The sequence below is a fragment of the Bos javanicus genome, chromosome 8 (assembly GCF_032452875.1).
Source record: "Bos javanicus breed banteng chromosome 8, ARS-OSU_banteng_1.0, whole genome shotgun sequence".
Classification (NCBI taxonomy): domain Eukaryota; kingdom Metazoa; phylum Chordata; class Mammalia; order Artiodactyla; family Bovidae; genus Bos; species Bos javanicus.
Genome location: NC_083875.1, coordinates 102,106,478 through 102,124,812, shown reverse-complemented (window position 1 = coordinate 102,124,812; position 18,335 = coordinate 102,106,478). Strand labels below are relative to the sequence as shown.

At 44.7% G+C, this 18,335-nt stretch overlaps 1 protein-coding gene across 5 annotated transcripts in view; it reads left to right on the top strand.

Annotated features, from left to right (window-relative positions):
- The window catches only part of SUSD1 (sushi domain containing 1), a 151,016-nt gene that overhangs the window by 109,536 nt on the left and 23,145 nt on the right, over positions 1-18,335 (top strand). For all 5 annotated transcript variants that reach the window (XR_009738215.1, XM_061426491.1, XM_061426493.1 and 2 more), the window contains 3 exons: positions 1,561-1,747; positions 13,436-13,532; positions 17,383-17,641. Coding sequence is in view for 4 of the 5 variants with exons in the window: in XM_061426491.1 (XP_061282475.1) it covers positions 1,561-1,747; positions 13,436-13,532; positions 17,383-17,641 (543 nt within the window). In the remaining variant the exon portion in view is untranslated. The remainder of the gene's footprint in view (positions 1-1,560; positions 1,748-13,435; positions 13,533-17,382; positions 17,642-18,335) is intronic.

Here is an 18,335-nt window from a genome sequence, read left to right as displayed (position 1 = left end):
GTTGTTTGGCAGAAACCGACACGACATTGTAAAGCAATTACCCTCCAGTGTGAAAAAAGGGTACAAATGAACTAGAGGTAGGGGATAAGAGAGGGAGGGATAAATTGGGAGATTGGGACTGACATGCGTGCGTGTGTGCTAAATCACTGCAATCATGTCTGACTCTGTGGGACCCTATGGACCCACATAGCTCATCTGTCCATGGGAGGTACTTGTAACAGAGAAGCAAGACATTCATTCCAGTATTCTCCAAGCACGAATACTGGACTGGGTTGCCATGCCCTCCTCCAGGGGGTCTTCCCAACCCAGGGACTGAACCCACATCTCTTAGTCTTAGTGCCACCAGGGAGGCCCAGGGACTGGCATATACATACCACCATATATAAAACAGATAACTGGTAAGAGCCTGAGGTGTAGCACAGGGAACTCTACTCAATACTCTCTAATGAGCCATATGAAAAAGACTCTTAAAAAAGTGGATACATGTGTGCGTGTACCTGATTCCCTTTGCTGTGCACCTGAAATTAACACAACATGGTAAATTAACTATACTCCAATAAAAATTAAAAACGTAAAATAAAAACTGAATGCAATTCTTAAAAAAGAAGAAGAAGAAGCAAGAAAGTGGGCATTTCTGCCACATGTTTGAAGTCAGAGACTTTGGGGATTGATGAGAAAGACATGAGAGTTTCTCTGTGTAACATAGTCTGACACAGAGCTGAGGTTCAGGCGGAATCCATGGAAGGAAGCCAGCGACTTTTCATGGGTGTGTGTCTCTCTGCACCGGTGCCTCTGATAAGGGTCTGAATGTGTTGCCTAGAGAGTCAAGGGGGAACTTTTAAAGCTAAATATGTTTGTAGCAAAGGTACAGACCATGGGATGAGCTGCTGCTAGAAGAAAGTAAGTAGGAAGAAAAGTGGATCTGTTGGTCCAGATGCTGGGAATGTCAGAAGGTGGTGAGAGAGGAGAAAAACCCTTCCCAGGTCTTACCAGAAACCGGCTAGGAGTATCCTAACGCACACCCTGCTCTGGAAAAGCCTTAGTTCAGATTCTTTTTTTTTTTCCTAGGAAATTGTTCTCTGGCCTTCCTTCTTCAGGTTTGCCAACAGGCTTTCTCACTGGGCATGTGCCATTATGTGTGTGGGAACAAAAAAGGAGAAACTCGTCAGTTTCAGGGCCTGATGTGCATTTTGATTTAAAAATATATTTATTTTACTGATGATATTGTAATTATGGACTTCCCAAATATTTATAGTATTACAGCTCTACTTGTATTTCATATTTGTTTTCTCAAACTTTAAACTTTTTATTTTGTGTTGGGGCATAGCCTATTGACAATGTTCTGGTAGTTTCAGGGGAACAGCAAAGGGACTCAGCCATTCATATACATATATCCAGCCTCTCCCAAACCCTCCTCCCATCCAGGATACCGCATAATGTATTTCACGTTTTAGAGGAACTTTAGAATGGAGAGCAAGAGTGCCCATGAGAAAAAGTAAGTGTCCAGGCATTCAACCTTTCAAGCTAGTAATTTACCTGGTGAACTTTTCTATGTTTCAGGTCCACATTTGGGGCCAGAGATGGTATCAAAAAGGATTTGCCCAGGAAATGATCTTTAATATCACTGCCAGCAGTCAGACTCCTGAGACGTGTTTGGACCTGAGTCCAGGTACCAACTACAGTGTCAGCATCCAGGCTTTGTCTTCTGAACTTCCTGTGGTCATCTCCCTGACAACCCAGATAACAGGTAAATCTTGAATAACAGCATTTGGCCGAATGAAATCGCCGCAGAGCTGTATAGGCTCGAACAAAGAGGCACACTATTACTTTTTATCATTATATGATGAACTTTAAGAGAAAGAGGAAGAAGGATATGAAGATTGGAGAGAGGTTCTCAAGGGACTTCCCTGAAACTGTAATGTTTTATTTCTTAAAAGATATCTAAAACAAAATAGCAGCATTGAATAAATCTGGGGAGTGTATCCATGAGTGTTGGTTACATTTCTTCTGGATATTTGAACTATTTCATCCTTAAGAAGAATTTGTCCTCTGTTTCTTTCTCAATAACCTATTTGTGATTCTGTTACAAGTACCTTAAGAGTGGGTTACTCTCCGGGGGAGAATGACTGGCAGTCCTGCTCTAGTACCCTAGAAAATCACTTTCCACTCATTTTCTCATCTCGCCTCAATTCTGTGATGGTGTCCTCCAGCCTCTTGTGTCTTATTTTCCTGAAAAATTAGAAGTAATCAGGTGAGGACTTCCTACTCCCAAAGTCTCCCGGGGCTGCCTGCAGGCAGAACCTGTATTTTATCTTCTCTCTTGGTCCCAACTCTCTTGCCCCCATCTTCCCTTAATCCTGCCATCCCTTCTTGCCGCGTCTGTTCCCCCAGTAAAGAATGGGTCCCACCACTGCCTTGGCAGGCTGTCATGTCTCCTTTTTAAATGCAAACAAAGATAGACGTACTTCCTTGGGTGCCATATTCCCTGCAGCTGCTCTGTCTTTCCCGTCTTTACAGTGAACCTCCCTGCAAGAATGTTGTGGAGGCGCCACATCCTTACCTCCTCTTCTGTCTTTGTTTGCAGTCCAGAGGCATTTGTTCTCAATGCTTTACTGGGAGTGTCTCTATCTTGCAAAATCCGCCGGCCAATTTTATTCTTATCTGATTTTCTCTACAGCATTTGGCATCCCCTCCTTGAAACACCTTTTCTCTTGGCTTTTGGATCCTGCTGCCTCGCTGGCTGCTCCTTCCCAGTCTGTTCCACCAGTTCCATCTACTTTAATGTTGCCCCGCCCTCTGCCTTCTCATCCCTTTACTTCATTATCTACCCTTTCTGCCTCGGTGATCTCTACCAGTCTCATGGCTACAAACAATACCTGTATTTCGACAATCCCCGAGTATCTGTCCTAGTCACATTCTCTCCTCTGAGCTCCATATATCTACCTGTCTCCAATATCCTATTTGAACATTTAATAAGCAAGACCAATAGAACTTTTGATTTCTGATCTTTGTCTTTACCCTACAAATCCATTTTCCACCCAGGCTTCTCTATCTCAGTTATTGGCATTCCTATTCACTGACTGCTCAAGCCATAAAGTAATTGTAATTGATTCTGCTTCTCCCACCAGTTTCTAGCCCTTAACAAGCTGGCTTGTTCCTGAAATAAACATGAATCCAACCACTTCTACCCCCTTTGCCTTTACAACTAGCAGCTTAATCCAAGCTAGCAACTTCTTGCTTGGACTCCTGCAATAGCTTCTAAATCTTCTCCCTGCTTCCACAGTTGCCTGTCACCTGCTGCGGTCTTCATCTTCACCAGAGCTTTAAAATGATCACTCAAGGGATTTCCTGAGCAGTCCAGTGGTTAAGACTTTATGCTTCCAATGTAGGGGATGTGAGTTTGATTCCTGGGAGCTAAAATCCCATGCGTTGCACAGAGCAGCCAAAAGATTTAAAAAAATTTTTTTTTAATTGAAATAAAAAATATTTAAGAAGATCACTCAAAATGTCATACTGAGTGAAGTAAATCAGACAGAGAAAAACAAATATGTAATGTTGCTATATGTGGAATCTAAAAAATGGTACAAATGAACTTATTTACAAAACAGAAATGGAGTCACAGATATAAAAAATAAACATAGTTACTGGAGGGAAGGACGGGCAGGATAAATTGGGAAGTTGGGATTGACATATACACACAACCATGTATAGGGCTTCCCTGGTAGCTCAGTTGGTAAAGAATCTGCCTGCAATGCAGGAGACCCCAGCTTGATCTCTGGGTTGGGAAGATCCCCTGGAGAAGGAAAAGCTACCCACTCCAGTATTCTGGCCTGGAGAATTCCATGGACTGTATAGTCCTTGGGGTGGCAAAGAGTTAGACACGACTGAGAGACTTTCCGGAGAAGGCAATGGCACCCCATTCCAGTACTCTTGCCTGGAAAATCCCATGGACGGAGGAGCCTGGTAGGCTGCAGTCCATGGGGTCGCTAAGAGTCGGACACGACTGAGCGACTTCCCTTTCACTTTTCACTTTCATGCATTGGAGAAGGAAATGGCAACCTACTCCAGTGTTCTTGCCTGGAGAATCCCAGGGACGGGGGATCCTGGTGGGCTTCCATCTATGGGGTCGCACAGAGTCGAACACGACTGAAGTGACTTAGCAGTGAGAGACTTTCACTTTCACAACAATATATAAAATAGATAACAAATAAGGACCTATTGTATAGCACAAAGAACTCTACTCAATACTCTGTAATGACCTGTATGGAAAAAGAGTCTTAAAAAAGAGTGGATATATGTATATGTAAAACTTATTCACTTTGCTGTACTCCTGAAACTAACAACATTGTAGATCGACTATATTCCAATTAAAAAATTAATAAGAAAAACATTCACATAAGAACATGTCATCCCCAGCTTAAAACTGTCTGATGAGTTTGCGTTAGTGTTGGAATAGAATCCATGTGCCTGACCATGGAACGTGTAGTCTGGCCCTTGCCTACCTCACTGACCTCATATTCCTCTGCCCTCTCTCTTTCTCTCTAAGCATCAGCTGCCTCCCTACCTTCCTTGCTATTTCTCAAACGGGTCAGACTTGTTTTTGCATCTAGGTCTTTCCATCTGGGCTTACTCATCCTGAGACACTCTCTCCACATGTTGTCATTGTTGTGTAGTCACTAAGTCATGTTTGATTCTTTTTTTTTTTTTTTCATGTTTGATTCTTTTGCGACCCCGTGGACTGCAGCCTGCCAGGCTCCTGACATGGGATGTCCCAGGCTAGAACACCGGAGCTGGTGGCCATTTCCTTCTCCAGGGGATCTTCCTGGCCCAGGGATCAAAGCTGCATCTCCTGTATTGCAGGCAGATTCTTTACATCTGAGCCACCAGGGAAGCCCTATCACTCAGATTTCTGCTCAGATTCATCCTTTCAAAAATCACCTCCCCATCACCACCCTATCACTCTCTATCCATTTCCTCTGTTTGAATTTCTGCACAGAACTCATTTCAGAACTTGTATTTTGAATTTTACTTGTTTGTTTTCTTTTCCCCTACTAAAATAGGAGCACTCTGATGGCAGGGATTTTTGTCTGTGTGTTCTGCCTTGAATCCCCAACACATAAGGATCGTGCTAGCCCACGTAAGGACAGTGATAACACAGCAAAGAAATATTTTTGTAATGAACGCATATGAAGACCAATCTCCAAATGGCCAGCGGGTGGTATTGGCATTGAGAAAATGCCTGGTTAGTTAATGAAAGCTTTAGACCAAAAAAGAATTCACCAGCTGGTGAGTTGGAAGGAAATGTTCAATTTGGGCATTTCTTCCCGGTGATTTATCAAGATGAATAGGTATTCAGTCTCCCACTCGTTGGTCCTTCTCCTGTTTGGATGTTTTTGCATTCCTGATTCACATTAGCATTTCATATGTTTTGATTTGGGAGAGAGAGTTTCATCTTGATGAGCCTCATTTATACCTTGTTTTGTACATGAAACACAGCCTGGTAGCTCACGCACCCTGTATCTGTGCTCATGGCCACCAGGGGACACTGTTGAGCTGTTTGAATTCATTGAGACCCTGCCTGCCTGTTTTCGGTCTCTATCCCACTTTAAAGAATTTGCAATTTTTAAAAAGTGTGAAAGTTCTAAGCAAACAAACAAGAGAAAAACAGACTCCAAGCCCTCTCTTTAATGAAGAACAGATATGCTTCGTTGCCTAAGATGTGACTCTTTTAGTAAAATCGTAAAATTTGAATTTTACCAGAAATGTGAGGCAAGGGGTTTGGACCTGGAATACGCAGCAGCTGGTTTCCCAGAAGAAAAGTGCATGGAATTTCCATTCTGAGTGTCTTATGTTAAGTTAAATCTTGCTGATGGGAACAAGATGAAAGCATGCGCTTTAAATATATTGCTGACCTCAGAGGAGAATGAAAGTTTTCGGAATGTTGAAGGACAGAGGCAAGTGTTGCAGTGAAAACAAGAGGGTGCTGGTGAGAAGGGTGGTGAGATGAGAGGAGAGCGCAGTGCTTCTGACTCATGGCCCACACGCTTCCGCAGGCAGCCTGTTGATGGGAATTCCTCAGAATAGCCCCACCATTCATTCATACACCCTTTAGGTCAAGGGGAAGAATGAATGTTCATCCTTGATGTAGACCCAAAGGGTCAGAAGAGCTGTCATACACAGGACATGCTGTTTTCTGTTGTTGCTCACTCAGTCATGTTCAACTCTTTGAGACCTCATAGAGGTCACATGCCAGGCTCCTGTGTCCTCTGCTATGTCCCAAAATTTGCTCAGATTCATGTCCATTGAGTCAGTGATACTATTTAACCATTTCATCCTCTGCCACCCCCTTCTTCTGCCTCCAATCTTTCGCAGCATCAGGGTCTTTTCCAATGAGTTGGCTCTTCACATTAGGTGGCCAAAGTATTGGAGCTTCAGCTTCAGTCCTTCCAATGAATATTCAGGGTTGATTTCCTTTAGAATTGACTGGTTTGATCTCCTTGCAATCTAAGGGACTCTCAAGAGTCTTCTCCAACACCACGGTTCAAAAGCATCAATTCTTCAGTGCTCAGCTTTCTTTATGGTCCAGCTCTCATATCTGTACATGACTATTGGAAAGACCATAGCTTTGACTATATGGACCTTTATTGGCAAAGTGATATCTCTGCTTTTTAATATGCATCTAGGTTTGCCAAGTCAAAAAACTTATAGGCAAAATTTTCTTCTTAGAGAGAGGAGAGAACCAGAGTGGGAGAGGTAGAGGGAGGAGGGAAGAGAGGAGGAAAGAGAGAGAGAAAGCCAGTACCTGCAGGTAGATAAACCATTTATTTGACACAATGAGGTGATCATCTGTGGTTGAATGGTCATAATGGAACCAAGAGTGCTGGAAGAGAAAAAGGAAACAAATATGTACAAGAAATCATTTCTTCTTGAGTCTATCCTCAGTGCCAAGACTGGCAACGTACATGAGAACTTCCCCATCTCTGTATTCGTAATAAGGAAAAGAGAATGCACCTTTTCAGATGTTCAGGAGAGCCACTGAAAACACAGGTGTGTCCCGGGTTTTATTGGACTATCCCTTTCGCAGAAAGGTCCAGCCAGGATAGCTCTGATTCCTGCTACAGGACTAGGGACCACTGCCCGCACCTCTGACCCCTCGTCTCTCACTGTTGTGTCCTCAGGAAAGGACCATGCAGGACCAGGTGTCTTGAGTTCTCCTGACGTGGGCTTCTCTTCCACAGACCATCTAAGGGCTGTGAACTCCTGTGTCCGCAGGGAGGGCTTCACCTCCACAGGCTGGATGCGGGGCACCACCCTGGCTCCTGCTGGCCTTCATCCCAGCTGTTTCCCTCTTTGTCCAGGCTCTCTGAGTCTTTCATGGACACAGATTCGTTGATGTCTGAGGTCCTCATGTTAGGTCAGCCCAGGATGAAGGCACATATGTCCTTCCATACCTCCAAGGGTCAACTGTTCCTCTATCCCCAGAAATCTCCCAGCTACTTTCTAACTTCAGATCATCCCCCAGCCCCTTAAGGAAATGACTGTTTGGGGATGGATGTCTCCCCACTCTTCTCACTGAAAGCATCTGCACCCCCTCTGAGGCCCCACAGAGACAAGATGGTACACCACAGAGGAAAGCGGGCTGGATGTGTTATCTTCACAATGTCATGTTAACATTGTGTGAGTGCTAAGTCGCTTCAGTTGTGTCTGACTCTTTGTGACCCTGTGGACCAGAGCCTGCCAGGCTCCCCCGTTCATGGGATTCTCCAGGGAAGAATACTGGAGTGGGTTGCCATTCCCTTCTCCAGGGAATCTTCCCAACCCAGGGATCGAACCCACATCTCTTATATCTCCTGCACTGGCGTGTGGATTCTTTACTACCAGTGCCACCTGGGAAGCCCATCCTATATTAATATTAGCTGTTTATAAAATATGAATGGGAAAGCTTCTTTATATTAAAAGCCTAAAAGGCAGGCTTTCTGTGTGTTGGGTGGTTGAAAGGTATACTGAAACATAACAATTAATGCAGCAAATACCTATTGATTGGTTATGTACAAAGACCAGTGCTAAGTGCTGAAGGAGATAACGATAAAAAGAAGATGATTCCTTCTCCTTGGGAAGCCAAGTCTGATAACCTTACTGACAAGGGGGTTGCAGCTCACCTTGTGATACCTGATGACTTACGGCATAAGCTCTATTTTCTCCACTGCTGTCAATTTCAATTTATCATGCCAGCCTGGTGGGCTACAGTCCATGGGATCAGAGAGTCAGACACGACTGTGCCACTAACACACTCACACTGCCTGAGGGTCGTGGTCCAATTAGGAGATGCTGAAGATTAGAAAAGAACCTCTGGGGTATCTTTACTTTTATATATTCACATGTTAGTTCCTTGCACTTACTTAACGTTTATAGCATAAGGTTGGGACCTTTGCTTAAGTTTGGTGCAGACAAAATTTTCCTTTACTTTTTGTTCATTTCAGTGGGTCTTAGAGGAATAACACATTTGCACTTCTGTTACTTCCTTTCTCTCCTTGATTTTAATGGTTTGCCTACATTAATGATATTAATCTTTTGTTATACATATTGCACCCCAGGTTATCTACTCTTGAATTTTCTTTTCAGTATTCTTTTTGACATTCAGACATTTTAAGTTTTCATGTAATCAATTCTATTGATTCTTTTATAGTTTCTGCCTCGGGTCATGCCAAGAAAAGCCTTTCCCACTCTGCAATCAGATCAGTTCTTATTCTCTACTGTTTTCTAATGCTTCTTAACAATTTTGCTTTTCACATTTTAGCTTGCACCCATCTGGAATTTGTTTAGATGTGTGGTATAAGGCTAAATTTACATGGTAACTTTTTCCCCCCAAATGATCAGCCAGGTTCCCCATCACCTTTGGAAAGACTGTCCATGCCACACACTATATTCTCATTTATTTATTTGGGTCTCTTTCTTGATTATCTAGCTTCTTCCATTGCTTTGCCTACACTGTGCTTTTACCTTCGTATTTTAGTTATTGTAAATTTATAGTATATTTAATATTTTGGGGGACAGGTTCTGCCTCATTGCTTTTCTCCTGAATTGTCAAAGTTTTCTCAGCCTCCGTAATCCCTTTGCCACTTACTTCTAGGAGAGAATGGACGTTGTTGGCGTCTAGGAGCGGCAGTGAATGTCTTCCTTCTGGGTCTGCCCCCAGAGCACATACTCAGGGTGAAAAACTCCAGCCCAGACACAACCCATTTCTTGCCTTGGGTCTGATTTGGTTTAAATCAGTAATAGGCCAATGGAAAGGAGAGCAGACCAGCCAAAGACAGCAGTTTGGGGAGGGGAAACAGCATCTTGGAAAATATGGCTAGAAGTAAAGTTATCCACCTGCAATGCGGGAGACCTGGGTTCAATCCCTGGGTTGGGAAGATCCCCTGGAGAAGGGAAAGGCTACCCACTCCAGTATTCTGGCCTCGAGAATTCCATGGATTGTATAGTCCTCGGGGTAGCAAAGAGTCGGAAACGACTGAGCAATTTTCACTAAGGTATTTAACCTCAAAAATGCAGCAAAGAAACAGTCTACTCAAGTTCAGGCTTTTGTATTCGAGAGAAAAACAGACTATTTATAAGGTGGGGAAGGTGGTGAGCAGGCAGAACAGAAAGCAGTCTGGAAGTCATGTGTTGACTGAATCACTGGATGGTTGTGGGGCTGAGAGGGGCAATGTGGCCCAGAACAACCGGCGGAGGGGGGGCGGGGTCTCCCTGCCCTGCTGCGGGCCGCCTTCCCTAAACTGGGGGGGCCTCCCTGCCCTGCTGCGGGCCGCCTTCCCTAAACTGGGGGGGCCTCCCTGCCCTGCTGCGGGCCGCCTTCCCTAAACTGGGAGGGCCTCCCTGCCCTGCTGCGGGCCGCCTTCCCTGAACTGGGGGGGCCTCCCTGCCCTGCTGCGGGCCCGCCTTCCCTGAACTGGGGGGGCCTCCCTGCCCTGCTGCGGGCCCACCTTCCCTAAACTGGGCAAGTGCTTTGTTCTGCTGTTCCTGGAGTAGGTGAGAAACTGGGTGGTTTTAAAAGGTTCGCCAAGAGATTAGAGGACCTAGAATTATTCATCTCAGAGAAAAGCAAACAGAGGAATAACTTAAAAGAGCCCCAGGAGGGTTCTCACACAGGAAAGAGTAAACAGTTAATCTCCCTCTGGGCTGAAAACAGGAAATGTGTGATAAAAACCACTTACTTTCCTTGTGAGGACGAAATGTCACCAAGGAAAGCGCCTTTCAGTGATAGCCTGAGGGCCCAGTGTAGAGCTGCTTGGAATGTTCCTGTTCCCTGGTGGGGAACCTGGTGGGGCTTTTCAGTCTGCATTTCCCTTCTCCCCATTGCTGCAGGAGGCTAGCCACTGTCTGCCTCAGGGGTGTTATAGAATTTCTTTCTGGCCGCCTCTTGGAAAGATGGTGGACTTTTCAATACTGTAGGATGCTGTCTTAACTGTAAGTAGAGGCTGTTCCAAGTCATCCCAAGGGCCTTTAACAATGCCACAGATTTACGGAAAACATGATTTGTATGGCCACTGTATCTGCGTGGTGTTGGAAGAAATTCTAGACTTAGTGTTTAATAAACACTATAGGAAATTCTCACTCATCCACCTGGTCTTAGATTCCTGGGTGTCCCGGTGATCCACTCTGGGCCCTCATCTTTTCTCAGATGCCTTTATACCATCTCTCTGGGCCACCGTGTGTGCGAAGTTGGTTCAGTAGTGTTTGACTCTTCGCAACTCTATGGACTGTAGCCCACCAGGCTTCTCTGTCCAAGGGATTTCCCAGGCAGGAATCCTGGAGCGGGTTGCCATGTCCTCCTCCAGGGCATTTTCCAGACCCAGGGATTGAACCCATGTCTCTTATGTCTCCGGCACTGGCAGGTGGGTTGTTTACCACTGGTGCCACCTGGGAAGCCCCTTCTGTTGATGACTGACTCCGTGTCACCTTCACAGTTTGCTCGTAAGCTCTGGACCACATTTCTAACTGCCTGCTGGATGGTTTCACGAGGAATTCAAACCTAACAGGTCTAGAAGTGAGGTGCGGCTGAACCTTCCCCCAGACCTTGATGAATGATGCATGTCACCACTGACTCAGCGACCAAAACCAAAGCCCAGGTTCCTTCCCCTTCCTTATCTTGCGCCACTTTCTGTTCCGTCTCTGCCCCACGTATCTCCTCCATCTGCCCCCTCTTTTCCATTGTGAGCATCATCACTTGCTTCAGGCCTCAGACACTTCTTACCCAGATTTTGGACAATCTATGCTTTTGCTCTTTTCCAATTCACCCTCCAGCTGGCGGTCTAAATTGTCTTTCTAAAATATACATCTGCTAAGAATCTTTAGATGACTTCTTATTTACAGGACCTCAGATCTGACCTAGACACACACCGCTTAATTTTTATTTACTTATTTATTTAATTTTGGCTGCAGTAGGTCTTCCTTACTGCATGCGGGCTTTCCTTAGTTGCAGAGTAGAGACTACCCTTTTTGTGTTGCTTGGGCTTCTCAGTGCGGCGGCTTCTCTTACTGCGGAGCACAGGCTTTAGGCACATGTGCTTCAATAGTTGTGGCCCGTGGGCTTAGCTGCTCCTCCGCATGGGGGATCTTCCCGGACCAGGGATCGAACCCGTGTCCCCTGCATTGGCAGGCAGATTCTTATCCACTGTGCCACCAGGGAAGTCCTACATTTGTCACTTTATTTTCTGCCTCTGCTGAGCTGGAACTCAACCTTTTGGCCAACACTGAACTCCTGCTGTTCTCTCTCTGCACGCACTCTCTCTCATCTCCCGCCTCTGAGTATATCAGTTTCTGTATTTGATAGGCTCACCCCACTGCCCTGGGTCAGGCATTCTTCCCCTGCATTCCTACCACTCTCATTATCGTAGCTCCAAGCACCACCTGTTTACAAGACTCTGCTATCAGACTCTGAGCTCCTGGAAAGCAGAAAACATGTCTTCCATGGCTGTTTCTCCCAGCCTCACATAGAGGTGGCTAGTAAATATTTGTTGAAAGGCAGTGTGTAAATAGCATATTTAGTAGAGCTTTAAGACCTATCTTGGAAGGTCTAAACTTTTTTTTTAAATTATAATTTGAATTGAAAATTTCTACTCTAAATCTATTTTCTAATTGGGTAAAAGAATCTTGAGTGTCTGTTTTGGCCTTCTAGTTCTTAATTTCACTGTGGCAACATTCTGGGGAATTTCGGGGGGACTTCATATTTTATTTTTTCTCTTTCTATCTCTCTCTGTAACTCTCATCCACTCGATAGCACTGTTGAGAAGATTAAATGAGGTGAGGCATATATAGGGCATGTCTATATATGTGTTGTGTGCCCAACACATGTTAGCTGTGTGACCCCCACGGCAGAGTGGTGGCTGGTATGTTCATACTGTGAATGTAACTCCCAGTTAGATGATGGAACCCCAATGTCAACCAGTCAGTGCATTCTCCTCCCCATGAAGTAACTGTTTGGAAAATCTGGTTGCTGGGGAAAGCAAGATAAGAGCAGACAGCTGTGTGATTATAAAGGCTCTAGAAGTCTAGGGAATTCCCTCACAGTCCAGAGGTTAGGACTCCACGCTTTCACTGCCGAGTTGCAGGTTCAGTTCTTGGTCAGGTGGCTGATTCATGTTGATGTGTGGCAAAAACCATCACAATACTGTAAAGTAATTATCCTCCAATTAAATTGATTAATTAAAATAAAAATAAAAGGATAATCATGCACGCGCATGCGCGCGCACACACACACACACACCCCTGGTCAAGGAACTAAGATCCCACAAGCTCCACAGAGCAGCCAAAATAATAATAATTAATAATAATAATAAACTTTTCCCAAAGGATCTAGAAGTCGGATATGCTGGTCTCCTCACCAAACAGGAACCTATCTTCCAAGATATTTGAAATGACCACAGCCTCCACCCTCTGTTTAGTGCTGGGGCATCGCTTTTTAAAAGAATTATAATAAAATATGTACAACATAAAATGTACTATTTTAATCATTTTTCAGGGCACAAGTTATTGGCATTAAGTACGTTCACAGTGGTGTAAACCATTACCATTATCTATTTCAAAAATGTTTTCATCACCTCAAACAGAAACCCTGTTCACCATTAAGCAATAACTCCCCATTCCCTACCCACACCCTCAGCCCTTGGCAACCTCCCATGTATTTCTGTCTCTATGGATTTACCTGTTCCAGAGATTTCACGCAAGTGGAATCATGCGGTATTTGTCCTTCTGTGTCTGGCATATTTCTCTTAGCCTCATGTGTTCAGGATTCGCCCGTGTCGGAGCGTGTGTCCGAATTTGCTCATCACTTCTTTCATGAAAACTTTCCTCTTGATGTCCCATGAGGACCACTTTTTTCATGTTTCTGCTTGTTCTGATCACACCCGTTTTCTTCTTTGCAACATGTTTTCAGAGCCTCCCCTTCCGGAAGTAGACTTTTTCACTGTGCATGGAGGGCCTCTGCCACGCTTGCGACTGAGGAAAGCCACAGAGAAAAATGGACCCATCAGGTGAGTAGAGGCCTCTTTCCCATGGCTGCCCAGTGGTCCCATGGAGTGTTTTGGAAACACTGATTCGAGTGAGAATGAGACTTCTCTCTAGGTGGCTACACTGCGGTAGTTAAGGCAATGGGCCTCTTTTTTTGTTTCCTTGGGCACAGACTGGGCTTCCCTGATAGCTCAGTTGGTAAAGAATCCGCCTGCAATTCAGGAGACCTTGGTTCGATCCCTGGGTCAGGAAGATCTGCCAGAGAAGGGATAGGCTACCCACTCCAGTATTCTTGGGCTTCCCTTGTGGCTCAGCTGGTAAAGAATCTGCCTGCAATGAGGGAGACCTGGATTCAATCCCTGGGTAGGGAAGATCTGCTGGAGAAGGGAAAGGCTACCCACTCCAGTATTCTGGCCTGGAGAATTCCATGGACTATATAGTCCATGGGGTCGCCAAGAGTTGGACATGACTAAGTGACTTTCACTGACTGGGCACAAACTGAGCCTTTAATTCCAACTAGCAGCCTCCTTAGTGAATATAGAGACTTTTAAGGGACCAGAGATGAGCATTTGGGCAGCTAAGCTCGAGAAACTGAATCTGCTCCTTTGGTTATTGAATAAGCATTGTTTGGGTGCCTGTGACATGTCAGGCAGTATCTTTTGCACTCATGCCTCCAGGTATATCCATTAGTGATGGTGGATCAGGAGCATCATTTCACTTGCCAAAGACAGAATGTATTTTCCTTTATTTAAGGGTGACCTTGGGGTGTGTGTTGTGGTTTCTGGGACAGTCATTTGGATAATTCCTTTAATTCATTCAAGTACTGAGATGTGGGTAAGGCATTGCATTGCTAATAACTGCTTCTTGGACTCCAGATAGTATTAGGGTGGAAGTAATTTACATCAGGTGGTGGACTGTGTTGTGTTCAATTAAGCTTTTTATTTACACAGGTCATGGCAGGATTAGGAAAGCAGACATATTCCATTTTTAGAGAGGAAGATTGATGTTCACCTGGGGAGATGAGCAACTTACTGACAGGAGTCTAGAAAAATGGGATAGATGATCTTATCTGCAATACAGAAATAGAGACACAGACAGAGAGAAAAACGTGTGTGGACACCAAGGAGGGAAAGAGAAGGGTGGGATGAACTGGGAGATTGCAGCTGATTCATATACACTACTGTATATAAAATTGGTAACTTACGAGAACCTACTGCATAGCATAGGTAACTCTACTCAGTGCTCTGTGGTGAGCTAAATGGGAAGGAAATCCAAAAAGGAGGGGGTGTATATATACGTATAGATGATTCTCTTTGCTGTACCATAGAAACTCTTCCAACACTGTCATTATACTCCAATAAAAATTAACTTTAAAAAAGAGGAGATGGCAATATCCTGCTTCCTTGACCTAACCCACACTGCCTGTGGCTCTCCTGACCCTTCAGTCTAATGACCCTACAGTACAATCAGGGTAAAATTCATGAGATATCACAAAACTGTCAAAAGAAAGACCAGCAAAATTATCTGTGTGTCCATTTATCATGAAACTTGGGCTCTTCGTGTCTGTTCGTTTGAGCCCAGTAAATGCTCAAAAGTCTTTCCAGGCATGTGTATGGCCTAAGTTGTTCTGTGTCTTAGTTCCTGACAAGTTACTGGAAGGCACTGTAATTCTGTTGCTGGAAGGAGAATGGAAGTCGTGACCTCAGGGCCTGAGAGAATGTGCAATACGTACGTGATGTTTAGGCCAGGTAGTTATGTAAGGCAGAAAGAAAAGCCAAGTGACAGTCTACCCTTGTGGCTCTGTGCCGGCCAGTGCCTCCAAAACAGGAAGTGGAGATCTGTGAGTCATCAGGGAGGGTAGTGTTGGGAAAGAGGGGGAAAAGTCCTTCTGAACAGTCATGCTCTCAACAGCCATGACTGCTTCCCCAGTGTCATCGGCACTGATTACCAGCAGGATGTTGAGGTGGTTTCCTTGGCCTGAATACCTGGTTTGAGCTGGGGGAAGCAGCACTGCCTGTGGGTGGCAGCCCAGAGTCTGCTGTGTGCATTGTCCAGGATCGGGGTGTGGGGCAGTGGCTTGGGCACTTGGTGGAGTGGGGGCTCCGGCCCCACGCCTCCCCTCCCGGCCCGGATGATCTTGAGGGATGATGCACCTGTAGCCAGGCTCTCCTCATGCTCATGTCTCCCACACTTGCCAGATTCCAGGAATCACCTAGGATGTTTTATCAGCAACATGAATTCTCAGGCTCTACTGGAGATTTTGATTGAGTAGGTCTGGGATGGGGGCTGGAAATTTGTACAATTATCAAGCGACTCGGGTGGTTATGATCATACTAACTGGGGAGACTGCTTTACGCCTCTTGAATGGTACCTCTACTGGGAAATGTTCAGAACCAGATGAGTTCAAGTGAGCCTTGAACTTGCACTTGAACATCACTACCTACATGGTAAGATGAGAGGGACTTGAAGATGTACTTACAGACAGCATGGAGCCTGCTGCCCATTTACTTTTTAACCTGTGTCTGTGATTCATAGGGGTGTCTTCATCTTCAAGTCCCCAGGAAAGTTTGTTGTTATAGGTGTTCCTTTGTAGGCTGTGAGACTTAGTAAATGTTTACTGGTGGTGGCAGTGACAAAGCATTGCCCTGCGGGCTTTACTTTGTTATTTTTGTACAGAGCTCATTGCTGAAAGTGAATCCAGAAACTTTGTGGAAATCAGGGCCCTGAGGACACCTAGGAATTTGGGGAGCTTGGTGGATGGATACTTTCTAAGTCCAACACCCGCTATTAACCTAGTAACTCATGGACTCTTAGCAAGCAGGAGATGGGGCATTAGGAATGTGGAGCAAGAAGTGTATACTTATTGGCAAAATAGAATTACATATGAGTTTGGGAAATTATTAGAGTTTGGGAAATTATCCGAATCATATTTGGTGCTGATGCATGTTTTTCTTCTTTACTGAAATTTCAACTCAAGAAACATCAGTGGGGAGTCAGTCATAGCCAAAGAACTGTGCAAAGATTTGCAAAATGCAAATCATTCAAGTCCTTACTATCAAGCCTGATAGACAAAGCAGACATCCCAAAACTTACTAGGAGATGAGCCCAAGCAGATGGAAATAGAAAGGAAGATGTGATTTATTCTCAGAGTGTTTTTGTTCTTACACTTTCTTTTGCTGACAGATTTTCTATATGGTGGGATAAATAATACTGAAACATGATAAAATGGCATCAGATTGCTAGTGTGTTTCTTTGTCCACATGTAGGGAACATACAAGATTTTCCCTTTCCAGCTGTTGAAGGATATTGTCAGACTAGATGAGTTCACGGTGACTTTGCACTCTGTGCTTCTCATTCATTTCATAGGAACTTCGGTATCAGTCCATGAACTGGAGGGAGTGTCCGTCACATGAGTTCTGTTTTAGGCTCCTCATGTGATTATGTGGAGCCTTTTGGCAGACTTAGTGCCCTAACTCGTAGGCAATAGGGCTCCATGTGACTGCTAAAGCCTTTCCCCAGCCGGACTTTGTTTGCCCACGAGAAAAATCACTGATTAGATCAACTTTATGACACGTATGCTCCAGGCAGTTTCCTAGGTAGCCATCTGCAGCCAGAGCTTAGAGAGATCACTCCCCCAGTGTCATGAAACATGAATACGGTTGGTTCCAACTGGAGTTCCAGGACTGTTGGAGCTGTCAGATCGTGAAGCCCACATGGGCAGGGACTTTTATCCAGTGTTGTATCTCCAGCATCTAGCAAAGTGTTGACCTCATAGCCGGTGCTCAGTAAGTGTGAATAAATGAATGAATGACCCCTCCACCCCCGGCCGCAACCCAAGCAAGGGTCTGATAGACGTTTTCTTTTCTCTTACAGTTCATATCAGGTGTTAGTGCTTCCCTCGGCCCTCCAAAGCACATTTGCTTGTGATTCTGAAGAGGCTGCTTCATTCTTTAGCGAAGCTTCTGAGGCCAGTGGATACGTGACTGCAGAATTGCTGGCCAAGGATATTCCCGATGATGCCATGGAGATACCTATTGGAGACAGGCTGTACTATGGGAAATATTATAATGCACCCTTGAAAACAGGGCATGATTACTGCATTATATTACGAATCACAAGTGAATGGAATGAGGTATATTTCTTTAAAAACTCTTTTGAATTTGATATTTTCCTCTTCATGTGAATTTTAAATATTTGAACATTTGTTTTCCCCATATCTGAGATGAACACTGCATAGAAGAACCATAAACATGTGTTGAACCCTTTCACTTTATAAAGGAGGGCAGGTGAAACCTCTCTGGAGGTGGATATTCTGAACTTGCTGGGGGAACCTGTTTGAATCTGTGTTTGGACTGAATTTGTTTTGTTTTTTCCTAAGCTTTATGGAATGCCCTCATCCCATTGCATTGCGGAAGCCTGAACTGGAGTGGAACATCTTTCTGGCACTTCCCTGTACTCCTGCCAGGCTGCTGCCTTCCCTCATTCTCTGGGAAGCAAGAGGGAGGGGCAGATTATGCTCAGCACTATTTTCTGGCTCTATTTTCTGCTTCCGTTACTTCCTTGGCTATTGCATAAACCCCACTCTCATCTCTCAATCCTTAGAGAATCTGTGTTTCTAGCAGTGGTTCTTTCTTAAGACATGGAAACTCATGAAAAACATGAAAAACATGGACATGTATACTCTTTGCAGAATGAATAACTATAATGAGCTAATGGCACCCCACTCCAGTACTCTTGCCTGGAAAATCCCATGGATGGAGGAGCCTGGTGGGCTGCAGTCCATGGGGTCGCTGTGAGTTGGACAGGACTGAGCGACTTCACTTTCA